General features: G+C 41.5%; 1 protein-coding gene across 10 annotated transcripts in view; it reads right to left on the bottom strand.

Annotated features, from left to right (window-relative positions):
• The window catches only part of TAF4B (TATA-box binding protein associated factor 4b), an 88,710-nt gene that overhangs the window by 19,203 nt on the left and 56,381 nt on the right, over positions 1–13,126 (bottom strand). For all 10 annotated transcript variants that reach the window (XM_035903027.1, XM_035903033.1, XM_035903034.1 and 7 more), the window contains 3 exons: positions 11,836–11,966; positions 6,147–6,272; positions 4,911–4,967 (listed from right to left, as the gene is read on the bottom strand). In XM_035903027.1, the coding sequence (XP_035758920.1) occupies positions 4,911–4,967; positions 6,147–6,272; positions 11,836–11,966 (314 nt within the window). The remainder of the gene's footprint in view (positions 1–4,910; positions 4,968–6,146; positions 6,273–11,835; positions 11,967–13,126) is intronic.

Here is a 13,126-nt window from a genome sequence, read left to right as displayed (position 1 = left end):
CCCTCATTCTTGGCACAGAACTCTGGCTCTCCACTATCATCTTTTTGTTGTACTTTCAGTCCTAAAATTTCCTCTATTAGCAAGTTTCTAATCCAAGGCCATACTTTCACAGCTGATTACATGTCCATTACAGTCTCTCAGAGAAACTTAGAAAAGGCTATTTGAAAATCCAAGAACAGGCTTAATGGAGTTTTGGGGAGGGCTTTTGTTTTTCACTTAATGAAGACAATTGCTATCATCTTCCAGCCAGCTGGTTTTAGGGTACCCGATGCAGCATCTCAGCTGCTCTTTTCTTATGCTTCTTCAAAACACCAAGATGAATGCCACAAAACAGGGATTTGGTTCACTTTTGAGTTTGCTCAGTAATCTAACACTTGACAGGATTTCCATCCCTGACTTTCTGCAAGACTTGTAACACACCGAATCTCTGATGATAGCCCTTTGCTATTTGCAGGGCTACAATGCAGGTAGCAAAATGTATGTCTGTTCAGTAATCCTGCTCTTTTTTTTTTTTTTTTAAAACATGCAGAAGCAGGTAAGAAACATGACAGAACATTAAAGATAATACAAATCAGACAATTAAGCAGAAGCTCTCAGGATGTCACTGAAGGCTCATAAAAAAGCCAATTGATCGCAATGAGATCTTATTTTGCTCGCAGCATCTTGTGTTTGCTTTTTTGAGAGGTTATGGTTAACCAGGGAGTTTCCTTTTCCCCTGCCGCAAGAGTGGTCTTAAAGAGTTTGAACCATTAGGTTCAGAAGACTAAATACAGAAGCAGCACAAGAGGTGTGGGGAAAAAGGAAAAAAACAGCTTGAAAGTGTGGGTTGGAGTTGGCAGAGAGAGCAGCAAATAATGAGGTTACAGTTACTCGTTATCTGAGAATGTGAGAGGAAATAAGGGAAAGAATTAGGATGGACACATGAAATGGAATAAAAAGATGATTTTTGAAAAAAGATTCTACAGAACAGCTGAATTTCACTCATTACTATATAGCACTCGGGAACTCGCTGGAATCACAGTTGATGTTTTTGATGGCATTTGTTTTGTCTCTACAAAAAAAACTAGGGTTTGCTATTTTCCTCCCAATCAGTTGATACTAAAGATATTGAATTTTCTCAGCATCTCATCTGCTGCCGTCTTGTGATGTCTGTGTCAAAATTCATAGCAGTAAAATGCACAAGTGCATCAAGCAGGCAAGAACAAGGGACTGGGAAGACCTGTGCAGCCATAAGTGAACAGAGCTGCTGGAGGAGCAAGGAACGGGGCGGGCAAGTCTGCTGTCCATCAGGTGCTTGCTCCACAGGCTCCTTCCCCTAGGTCAAGATGTGGCTGCTCACCTTTATCCATCGATAGATGCTGCAAGGTGCCACGAGTAGAGAGGAAGTTAGCTACTATGGAATAAGCAAAGATGCTATCAGTACAATACCTGTTCACCTGCTCAACCCCAAGCAGCAATCTTGCACACATACCATCTGAAAGGTTTGCTCAGCCTTAAGCTTCCTGAAGCCGTACTACAAGCACACTCGCTTTTGAAGACGAGACACAGAAGTACAAAAGATCAGGGTTTATCTTTAAATTTACAGTACACACTGCTTAATACTGACGTTTTTACAGGTCTTCTGGGAGGCACTGTTCATATGGCATGCTTGCGCATTTGACAGTATCCTACACCTACTCAATTTAAGTAAGCTCATTTCAGAGAAGGGATGAAGCCAGAGATAAACTATAAATACAGCTACAAGAATCACATCAACTGAGCTTTTTTTTTTTTGTAATGGATGAAGTGTAGTTGAAAGTAGAACAGGAAATAGCAGAGAGCACCTAAAAAAAGTTATGGTTTAAAAGTGCAGGCATCAGGGACAATGAGAAGACTGTATCCTCTCAGCTTGAAGTGGCAGATAAGGCTGAATGAAAAGCAGGGGTAATTTACCCAGGCTTCAGGAACGCCTTTGCACAAAGAGCTGGCCCATGAGGTGAGCAAGGACAAAATTCCTGAGTGCACAAAGGAGCAGCTTGGGGCAAGCCTTGCAGCTGTCTCAGAAGGAATGTGCACTTTCTGTAGGTATTAAAATCCGCTGAAACAGGTGAAAGGGGGAAGTAAACAAAGACTTAATTCATAGCAAGCTACATAGACTAAGAATATAGGAAAGTAAATGACTTAACATAGGGGAAGTTTGAGGCAATAGGTCATGCAAAGAGGGATGAAAAGGTCACAGCAATTATGTACAGCCTTTTGGATAATAGAATCCACTGCGAGTCTCTAGATGTACTTCCAGCAATGTTAAGATGTTGCCTCCAGCTGCTGGATGACAGCACATCCTGGATTTATAAGTATTCATTGTTAGGATGTACACTCTGCATTTTGGGAAACACTGCTTTAGAACATGCTCCAGTGCCATCACCCCACACCACCTCCCTTCTCCCAGGGATCACCATCAACACATAAAAGACAGCTTTGAGGAAGGAAGGCCCATATTCATTCCTAAAGAACTTTAAGAGGCTCAGATCAAGCTTTCCAGTGAATATTCAACTGGAGTGGCCTGGAAAGGATATGATTCCAGCTGACAGAGGTATCAAAATTCCCCAGTGTGGTTTCTTAGGAGCAGGCTACACTCAAAACATGACAAGACAGACATACAGACAATGGTGAGCCCTTTCAGGCTTTCATCCCAGTATACACTATGCTTCTGTGTTACCAGTTTCAGCCTTGGGATATTTGTTGATTTTTATTTTGCTCTTATTCCAGCTCGACTCATGTTTGCATTTTTTAATGCAGAAGTGTGCTGACCATCTATCTCCAAGCTGTCAATAAAGTGCCAAAACTGCATTTGGGCTTATTTCCACTCCAGCTTGAGACAGCCTCACAGAAAAGAAAGCACCCCTGGCACAAAAGGTGGGTTTCCCGTGTGGCACATGAAGCCTGGAGAAGTTCTGGCTGCCTCATTCTGCAGAGAACAGAGCAGCAGGAGAGGGCAAGGCAATACCAACACAAAGATCTGCGTTGTCCGAAGAGGCACATCTGCCTCCTCTTCCTTTGGTGAAGCAGCTGGAGACCGTCACTCTGGGAGGAGCACAGCGTGGAGAAATATGCAGGACAAGTGCGATGAAGGCTGCGTTTGTCTGGCACAAGATAAGATGCACTAAAGGAGGTGAACTCAAGCACTTAGTAGAACACCAAGCACCAAACTTAGACACTTTCTCTACTGTTGGCTCCTTCTCTGTACACCTATATGCCACTTTTTAAAAGACATCTCCCTAACAATACCAACCAATCTAAAAAAAAAGACCCAAAACACATACCTAACTTCTTTCTGCTCTAAATACCCCAATCATGGAATATTTTTCAAGATGCATTATTGTTCAGAGAAAAAGAGAAAAGCAGCTACAGAAATGAATCACACTGCAGTGTTTTATTAAAAGAAAGAACCTCTAGAAATGACCAGATGATGCAGAGGTAAAGCCACCTACAAAACAAGACAAATTAGCGTCACCCACTGACTGTTGATCCTGGTGGCACTAGAGGCAAACTGGGAAGTGCTTTAGGGCAACTTTGTACTCACAGATTGTAAGCATGAAAAAAGAGTTATAAACAGAAAGAAAGAATTAAAAGATAGATAGTAAAGCAAGTCCCTTCCCTCTCCTCTTATTTTACAAATTTCTTCTATTATGGTGCAAATCCAGAGCATTGATTCTAATACTATTTTACTGGATTTCCATTTGTTTTGCCTGGGCTCCTACATTAATCCAAACAATAAGGGCCTTTAAAGCATTCATAAATAACCTGCTGCTGCTGCTGGCACCTAGGAGCCAAGCACAGCAATGTTAAGCAACAACAAATTTCATAGTTCAAGAGGCACAGTTAAGGAAAAAGGTTGCTCAGAAAATCACTCTCATTTAGCACAAAGATCCTTAAAATTGCATGAAATCAGTCAAGTAACTATAGAAACCAATTTCTTCAGCTCTGTATCACACGTCTCACACCTCAATTGTCTTTATTATCGTCTGCTGTCAGATCCTTAATCAGAAATGTGAACAGGCTTGATGATTTATTCAGCAGGGAAAAGAATCTGTAGGTCAAGTGAAAAATTTCACACACACATACACACGCACACACATCTTCAACCTTAGGTACTTTCATTTCATTCTGTTCCCAGTAGCTCTGGGGGCAACTCCAGTGAGATCCAATATTAAGGCTCAATTAAAATAAGCTCCAATTAGTGGAGCTTTTTTCTCTCAGGCTAGAAAAGTCAGGAAATGGATATTGGGAAATGTAAAAAGTCAGCTACTGAGAGGAGGCTGCAGACATAAATGAACTTATTTGTTGATTTCTACAGTTGCTATGCAGAGGCCTCTGGGAGTAAAAGCTTAACCAGTCTAAGCTATAAACTAAAACCCCTGCAGCTAAACATGAACTGTGTGAAACAAGGGCTCCATTCCAGAACAGAAAACTGCTGGGCCCAGAAAATTAAAAGCCAGAGGCGTTTTCCATTTAAAACTAAATCCCAGTACCGCCTCCCAGCCAAAGAATTATAAGCAGTATCAGATTTACAAAACGAACAATTACCCTGGAAAAATGTAGCCTATTGTACAGTCCCAGATGCTAAATCTCAAAGTTTCTTTTTTTTCCCCCCCTAATCCCACATTATATTCCTACCAAGTGTACTGCTGCAGTTTACAAAGGACCATTTCTAGACAGGACTGAAACTACAAAAATAAAATGTAAAAAAGAGCTCATAATTCATTGACCTCATTTGAAGCACTGCCCTTGCCTGTGGCAGTTCCTGTCCTTCCCCAAGGCCTCTGCAAATGGTATGCAGCAGCAAAATAAACCCTGACCTAATTGCCAGGACAGGGCTGCCAACCTTCTCTGAACACACAAAGGCAAGCATGGTAACTGGAAAGTCCTACCTCTTTCGCTTTCTGCTTTAACCGCAGTTGCTCTGGATCTTCTTTATTGGAACGGCTCTACCAAAGGAAGAGGAAAAAGATTGAATAGAAATTACTGGCATCCAAACACCATCGTATCCGTTAAATATTTAATAAATGACAATTTTCTCCAGTGATTGAAAGATTTAGCTCCAGGGGCGAATGCCTCAATCCAGACTGGCTTCCCTCCCCCTCCGCGCGCATACGCACACCCCCCTCCTCATCTGGGCCGGCTGCCTCTGCTCTAGCCTGAAGCAAGATTAAGCTGAAAATGATGCTAACGCTGTCAGTCAGGTCCAGTCTAGGCATGATGTTGTTCATGTCAGCAGCAGACACTTAAAAAGGACAGGAAGTATAGGAAAGAAAGGGAGTCGTACTCATGCAAGTACAACATGATTCTTTCAAGTCTAGGTTAGGCTTCCACCCAAGGGGCTCCAGAATTCAGCTTGAAACAAAACCAAAAAAACAGCAAACAAAAGATGATCAAGTCACATCTGATGGAGCAATGTCTACTGATTTATTTTTTTTCTCCTGTTATTGAGGGGAGGGAAGGGGGAAGAAGGGTACTTATTCTGCACTAGCATGGCTCCATCAGGGGTTTGCAAATGCTAGGGTACTAGCTCCAAGGCTGATCTGACTACAGAAAAACCTACATCTGGCAGGGCGGTGGATCTCACCAGGCTCCAGCTTGAACAAGCATAGTGAACCCACATTTTCAAACAGTGCCACACACAGATATGGAGAAAGACATGCCAATTTCAGAGCCAGAAATAGAGCTAAGGAAGGACATTTACAGCTATGTGAATACTACTTCCATTTTGTCCAGTCCCCATCCCTGGAGGTATTTACAAGACGGGCAGACGAGGTGCTTAGGGACATGGTTTAGTGGTGGAATAGCAGTGTTAGGTTAATGGTTGGACTTGATGATCTTAGGTCTTTTCCAACCTAAACGATTCTATGATTCTATTCATTTTGACCAGTAAGAATAATCTCAAAAGAAGAGTTGACCCCATCACACATTTGAAAGAACTCCTGTGATTTTTTTGAATGTAAAAAGCTAAAATCCTTTTTTGTATAGCCCAAACTAACGTAAACATTACAGATTTCCAGTAACAGGGTTAATGGTTACTACATTTAACACAGAAATAGGAAAAATCTGAAGATGTTATCAGTCTTAAGGACACCACTACTTCCTTGGAAAGCAAGAAGTGTTCTTACCTTGGCTGCTCGAAGCAACATTTCGCGTTCCTCTTCATTCTTTCTCTGCTTTTCCAGGTGATCAAGCTTTTCAAGAAATCTCAGCTGTGCTCTGGTGTCACTAGATACTATGTATTTATCACTCCCCTGGAAAGAGAAGTTTGTTATAGACAACCAGACTTTTATTTACACCACTAGAGCTAATAAACCCAGTGGGAGCAACCTGAAAAGAACACTTTTTTCAAAGCTGAAAAGCGTAGGCCATTTGAAAAAGACTTCAGGTGGAAGATAGTCATTTACACCTTTCCTCTCTGCTGAAGCATGTTTCCTGGCATCTGTGACTAGTAAGAGGTTATTGAACAAGTGACACTAACAACTTCTAGTCTATATTGACCATAACAACAATGAAGTCTTTAAGTCTAAAGGCTTAAATTTGGGTTTAAACAGCAACTTCATATCCAGTAAACATGCATACAAGACTGTCTTCTGGACAGGTTAAGAGAAAAAAAAAACAAAACCAAGAACTGTAAAGCAGCAGAACATCATATCCTTTCCTCCTTTCCTCTTTAAAGAGAAAGGCAAAGAAAAAGTAAAATTTGACATTTTAAGTTTCTAGTGTTTGGTGTTCTAGTTTCAGCCATTTAATCCAGAATTTGAAATAAGCCTCACCTGGTATTTCCAAAAAGAGGTTTTATGGAGCAGAGGGATGGTTTAAAACTACTTATAGTGAATCTTGGGGGTGGGGAAAGCGACATATATTATATATCATTTATTATGGCTTTAGGAATACATATTTTTACCTCGGTGGATGATCTCAAGTCACAAAATAGTTTTATGTTGACAGGTGACCTGTGGAAGCCATCTGGTCCAGCCCCCTGTGCAAAGCTGGGCCAGGGAATACTAATGAGTAGTTCCAACAACTGCACATGCATTGAAACAAGACTATGGTCCTTTTGGTCTAAAAAAATAACAATCAGTAGTTTATTTTTCATACTATTTTTGCCTTCGCTGGAAAAATCTGAGTTTAGTTTTACTTCAGATAGGAAAGAAGACAGAGAAAGGAAATATCTAAAACATGGTCACCTGGCAATGAAAAGCTTGCTTTTACTATTCTGCTCTTCCAAAGACAGGTTATTTAAGCCATGCGTTGGCCAGAGGGCATTAGGCAACACAAGCCCATTCGAGATGAGACACGTCTGTGCCACCTGTTTGTACCACTCTTTAATGCACATCCTACAGTCATCATCTTTCTCTGTTACTTTGTGAACTTGTCTTTTCCTGAGAAATTTATCCTTGGGCTTTTACCAGCCAAACACACTATATACTTTTAGCACCCCTCCTTTCTACCTTCACACACAACTGCTCTGGAACAAGCACAGCATATTTTACAGCTGTATTTTAGGCATTTCTATACTCTTCTTCCCACACCCAGCCATATACTTTCAAAAGCTGGGAGGAAAGTGAGAGTCTTCTTGTGGGGCACCATTGTCTCCCAGTCTGAATTCTCACAACTCAGCCAGAGCATGAAATCAATTCCTCTTCTGGTATTAAGTTTGGTCCTTTTCAACGAGCCACCATGTTGCCACATATCATCAACTGTGGCTCACACCACACCACGTGTTGCAACCAAGGAGCCTTTCTTTCCCAACCAGAGTCTGCGGCTCTCCAAAATGTCCAAACCACCTTTCCCCCTTCTTCTGTTACTGCTTGAGGTTTTTTTTTCCTTTTTGCTGCTCCCCACAAAACATACACTACTTCAAGTCAGTGTCAGTACATCAGTACAACTTGTTTTGAAGTAGCAGTTTATAATAATACACCACCATGCCATAATCCTTCTCAAGGGACAAAGAAGAAACTACTTTTCACAAAGTTTAGAAGTGTTTTGCTTTGGAATGGCCAAAGTTGGGAGTTAGACACATACTTAGGTTTTTAAAGCCAAATCCGAGACCCTATGCCAATTCAGAATGCAAGCCTCTCAAGCAGAGGCACCCCAATGCACTACCATAAGCTTACATGGGACAAGAAATGGGTGCATTAATAACAGTATTTCAGCTCATCAAATGTTTTTAAAATACCTTATTTCAGGTCTTTTCATAAGAGGAACACCTGCAGTTATATTTTGTCCTACTCAATAAACTTGTTCTCCGTGATCATTTAGCACCAAAATGCTTAGACAGAACAGATTTTATTGTACATCTGTCCATAACTTGTAGCCACTACTGTTAGGATGAACTAAGTTGGATTCAGTTTTTGTCCATATAACAGTGTAACTTCCTCACATAAGACCAAACTGTCCCCAGCTACAACAGTGCAATCCCAACAAAACTAAAGGTACAAGCGTAATCGAAAACAGAATTTAACTTGGTGATAAAGTATGTAACTGCAATACAGTGTGTGGTTAGATTTGCATGTGCAAAAGCAGAACTTGCATATTTGACAGTTAAAAAGTAATTTTTACTTTAGCTGAGCTAAATTTAATGCAGAGTTCACTTATTATCCTGAAAGAAGCTATTATTTCCATACAACAACAGCACATTAGTGCACATATACAATCCTGTTATGAAATCCATTCCCCACACTTTTTTCCCCCCTCTTCAAGAGAAATGTACATACTCAAGACTTCTCCACAGATGCACTCTAAAGCACAGCCAATTCCTACCAAAATTTTTACATTAGGTTTACACATATCCAACCTAAATGATTCCATGATTCGAAACACGTAGCATTGAAGCAAAGCATTCCCAGGTATGTCTTTAGTGAGACGAGAGCTGGCAACAAACTCAAGAACAGCCATACACCTTGTCTGTGATTTGCAACTTGCTTCCCAGATGGTCACATACCTGTAAATGAATCTGAAACCTGACTAAGGCTCTTGCGTTTTAGCACCAGGAGTGTATTGCATGCCCAGGGGCACAAAGGAAAAACCCACATCCAGAGAAGCTGTGCTCCACTGCAGTCCACCAGGAAAGAAGTTTGAAGAATCTCAAAGACCAGTTTCTTCCAGTAAATCTGAAGAGTCTAAGTTATATTGAACAGCCTTGCTGAGGACAGAGCAGGAACGCAGGCAGTTGCAGAGGCTCAGCTGTATGTGGGAACCTATTAAGCTTTGGCTTTTATATAGTCAATCCCTAAACCAAGTAATCACAGAAAAGCTTCTGATAACTTCTGCACTCTGCAGTTTGATGGCAGCATGGGCTGGGTAGGAGGAGGCTGGCTGTTTTCACACCTAAGAGGGCTCGCTCCTTCGCTACATTTAGAGCTTACCCCTTAAACCCATGCAGCTGCCACACCATGTCACCCTACAGATAGTGCAATTTAGGGTTGCAGTGTTTTACTGCTACTACACATGGGGAAATGTTTTCATGGGGCAATGTTTATAGCACAGCACCGTAACATGCCTCACGAAGCCAAGTGCTCATGGGCTCCAAAGGCAGGAGCATGGCAGTCATCTCATGCTGTGCTGAATCTACCCACATCAAAAACGTTTTTTAATCACTGTATTGTTTAGTTGCCATTATTAATTCTGGTCTTGGTTATCATACTAGGTTACACGCATACTCTTACACCTTCAGATTACAGGAGGGAAGCAGCCAAGGAACCAAACCAGCTAGCTAATTGCCTTTATAATTTTACCAAGGCTCTGTAAAGGCACTGCAACAAGAGTCACAGCACAGAGAGCAGTTTACAGCAATCAGAAAGGCTGTTCCTACTTCAGATAGAGACCAGCATGATAGTTTTATCCTAATTAAGTTAGTAACTTCCAATTACATACCATTTTTTTTTTCTCCTTAAATTTAGCAAACAAGGGCAAAAGCTGGCAAGCCTTCATGGCGGCATGGTACGCAGCTTTTACCCTGCCAACTCGCTCTCTCTTGCAAGACTAGCCATCAGATGTAAGCTGCTAGGTATGAACTGAGGAAACTGGGAAGAAGAGTTTCCTCAGTATGGTCCCATGAGCTATCGGCTTTTACACCAACTTCTGCCCTAACAATATTTACCTTGATTCCACAACACCTATCCCTATTATTGTTGGTCTTTTTGTAATGGAGATAGGCCAATACAAAGCCTTACAGGGCAGCTACCCAATCCTCTTGGAAAGGCTCTGGATTATTCTGTGAAGCACATGGAGCCTACATTGCACACTGGTACCTATCAATAGCCTAGAGGGAAAAGAGGATAGGGGCAAGCACTGAGGGAGATTGAATACAGGGCTGTGCAAATACATATACAAATACATAACAGGGCTCCAAACCCCTGTCATGTTCTGTTCTTGAACTTATATTTCTAAAAGCCTGTCCGAATCTCTCACAATAATACTACTCACAAATGCAATCCTGTAGGACACTCATCTGTAGTGTAACACCATCTTCCTAACAAAAGAGGATACCTGTGCCTCTAGGATTATTATGCACATTACTTTCTTGTTTGTTTGTTTTGTTTTTGAGAAAAGAGGAAAAGAAAGCAAGCTTATTGCAGTCTTACAATCTTATCATTGCTTCTGGCAATTCAATCAGACAAAAACCTATCAGTTTTTCTATTGCTTTAGTTCAATGAGAAAGAAATCAGCCCATTCAAGGCCACTGTCCAAGAACATTCCCTTGTGTCCTTGGTGTCTGCAACACACTAAGTCCTACCGGTTACTCAGGACTTAAGCTTCTACCTTGCTGTTGCTCACGAGCTCTACTGGATCTCCTACTTTGGAGAAACAACACAAGACTTCTCATTAAAAAACTATGCTTTTTCTGTATTGATTTTTTTCTACTGCATCTTCTTCTGGCAAGGGACAGCATACTCCAACTGATCCAGACATCACTATAAATACTTGGAAGTTTCCAAATAGTTCCTGCTCTTTACTATTGCTTCTCCGGTGCTTAACAGCCTATAAAAAGTGCTCAGTACAAAAATAACTCCTATCCCATGACTTAGTTGCTCTTGTTAAATTTCATTAAGTATAAAGTTCCTGTTGAAAAAAAAAAAAACCCACACAATAGAAAACTTAAGAGTTGACAGCTTGATGCTGAAAAAAGTAAGGACTAACACCTTATTATTGAAAAACAAAACCAAAAAAAATCCTCAAAGAGCTGTTTTGGCCACTAGTAAGTTATTGCTTCCCATTTGTGCCATACAAGCATCTTAAGGGATACTGGCTCACTGGAGCCCAATATACTTTATATTGAATGGAGCTAATACAAGAGGGAGGGGAGGGAATCTTAAGTAGCACTGGTGGGAAAGAAGTTCCAGAAACTTTAAGATCAAAGGGGTCTCTGCCTTCACATGGAGCACTTTCTAAAAATAAAACACTCAATTCAGTTTCCCAAGGCTTTTTACAGAGCCAATACTGCAGTTCCACCAACAGTAAATGCATAAAGCAAACACAAGCCCCTAAATCAACCCCACCACCAAGAGCATTCAAAAATAGCTTTACATTACCATGCAAGACAGATTTTGTGTAACAGCCACCACTTCTATGGAAGACAAGAAACACAGGCATTTACTCTTACACTAAGTTTTAAGAGCACCTATCCAACAAGTCGATTGGAAAACGCAAGGAATAGTTAGAGGCTATAAACAGTTAAAACGAAAACAGCCTTTGGTAGATACTGAAAATGCACATATTGCATATGATATGTCTATACTCGGAAGAGGTTTACCTTCAAGGCTGCAAAGCAGGAAAACTTTGGTGCAAAACTTGCTTAATGATTTCCTTTACCTTGTGGGTTGATACTCTGTGCTGAGCAATTACAGTTAGTTTTTCTAGGAGCCCTCGTAATCTCTCCTGTGTAGCGTGGGAGATCAAGTTCACAACATCAGAGTTAAGTTCCATAATGTCATGCCTTTTACCTGTGGAAGCATAGAAAATCCATTACGTGTTTTAGTAGTAGCTGATAATTGAAATAATTAGCACAGCAGGTATTCTGTTCCCCCTGGAAGTCATACCCATTATGAATAAAGGTTTGGAGATTATGATTTTCCTGGTAAAGTCACAACTTCAAAGATCTTAGACATTACATTAATAAAACTTAGCCTGGAGCTTCAGAAAATATAGACATTGTTTCACTTAGCCTCCAGAACCACTCTCCTCGCAAGGTCATTTATAGGACAAAGTTAATAAGAACACAAATCAAGCTTCATGTTCGGGGAGGGGGAGAAGCGGTAGCTGTAGAAATTAGTGCCATATTCTGTTAATTCCAGTAATTAAAAAAAAATAGAGAATTACATTTTGCCCTGCTTGACACCATGCTTGTTAACAACTCATGACATTTATTCGATGAGCGGGGACGGTTTTTGCAGCGCTCTCCAGGCACATGGGACCCTCTCACCTGCCTCGACTGACTGGCATGGGGCAGACAGACCCAACCATCCCACAGCAGCAGCTCGGACAACACAGATCAAGTCCAGCCGGGGTCATCATGCCATCACCTTCAACCTTTTCTCTCAGGTTGCCGCTGCCTCTCTGCGTGTTTCAGCAGCTGTGACCCAGGCTGGCGACAGCTCTGGGCAAAGCTGTCCCAGCCCCATGCCCAGAGCTGGGCATCACCTCTGCAACCTTCCTGCGGCTGCAGAAGTCTTCCTGCGGTTGACACCATCGATCATTCACAACGCGACTCTGTCAAGACACCTGGACGGCGGCAACTTTTCCCTGGTAGGCACTGCAGGCAGCAGTTTCACACGGTTCATACGCCGTACCCGTCAGAAATGCTTTTCCTTGCCCCGCACTGCATTTACAGCGGCTGTAATACTTTATGATGCAATATACAGCACGCCTTCAAAACCCATTTCGGTATTTATTGCCAAGTGGAGTGTTAAGAATGGATAAACAGTACACTGTAAAAAAACCTAATCACCTATTTCATTTGCCTTTGCTACTCTAGGAAATGAATAACAATCTCGCAAGACAGGGAGAAGTGACAATGTTTTCCCAGATACAATCAAAGTGTTCCCACTGTTTGATCTTGGCCACTAAGCGCTGGCCTACACCTCAGCTGAGTGCAAAGCTCATT

The sequence above is a fragment of the Egretta garzetta genome, unplaced genomic scaffold (genome assembly GCF_000687185.1).
Source record: "Egretta garzetta isolate BGI_Z169 unplaced genomic scaffold, ASM68718v1 scaffold229, whole genome shotgun sequence".
Taxonomy (NCBI): Eukaryota; Metazoa; Chordata; class Aves; order Pelecaniformes; family Ardeidae; genus Egretta; species Egretta garzetta.
The sequence above is the reverse complement of the archived record's forward strand: the minus strand, read 5'-3'. Positions and strand labels throughout refer to the sequence as shown.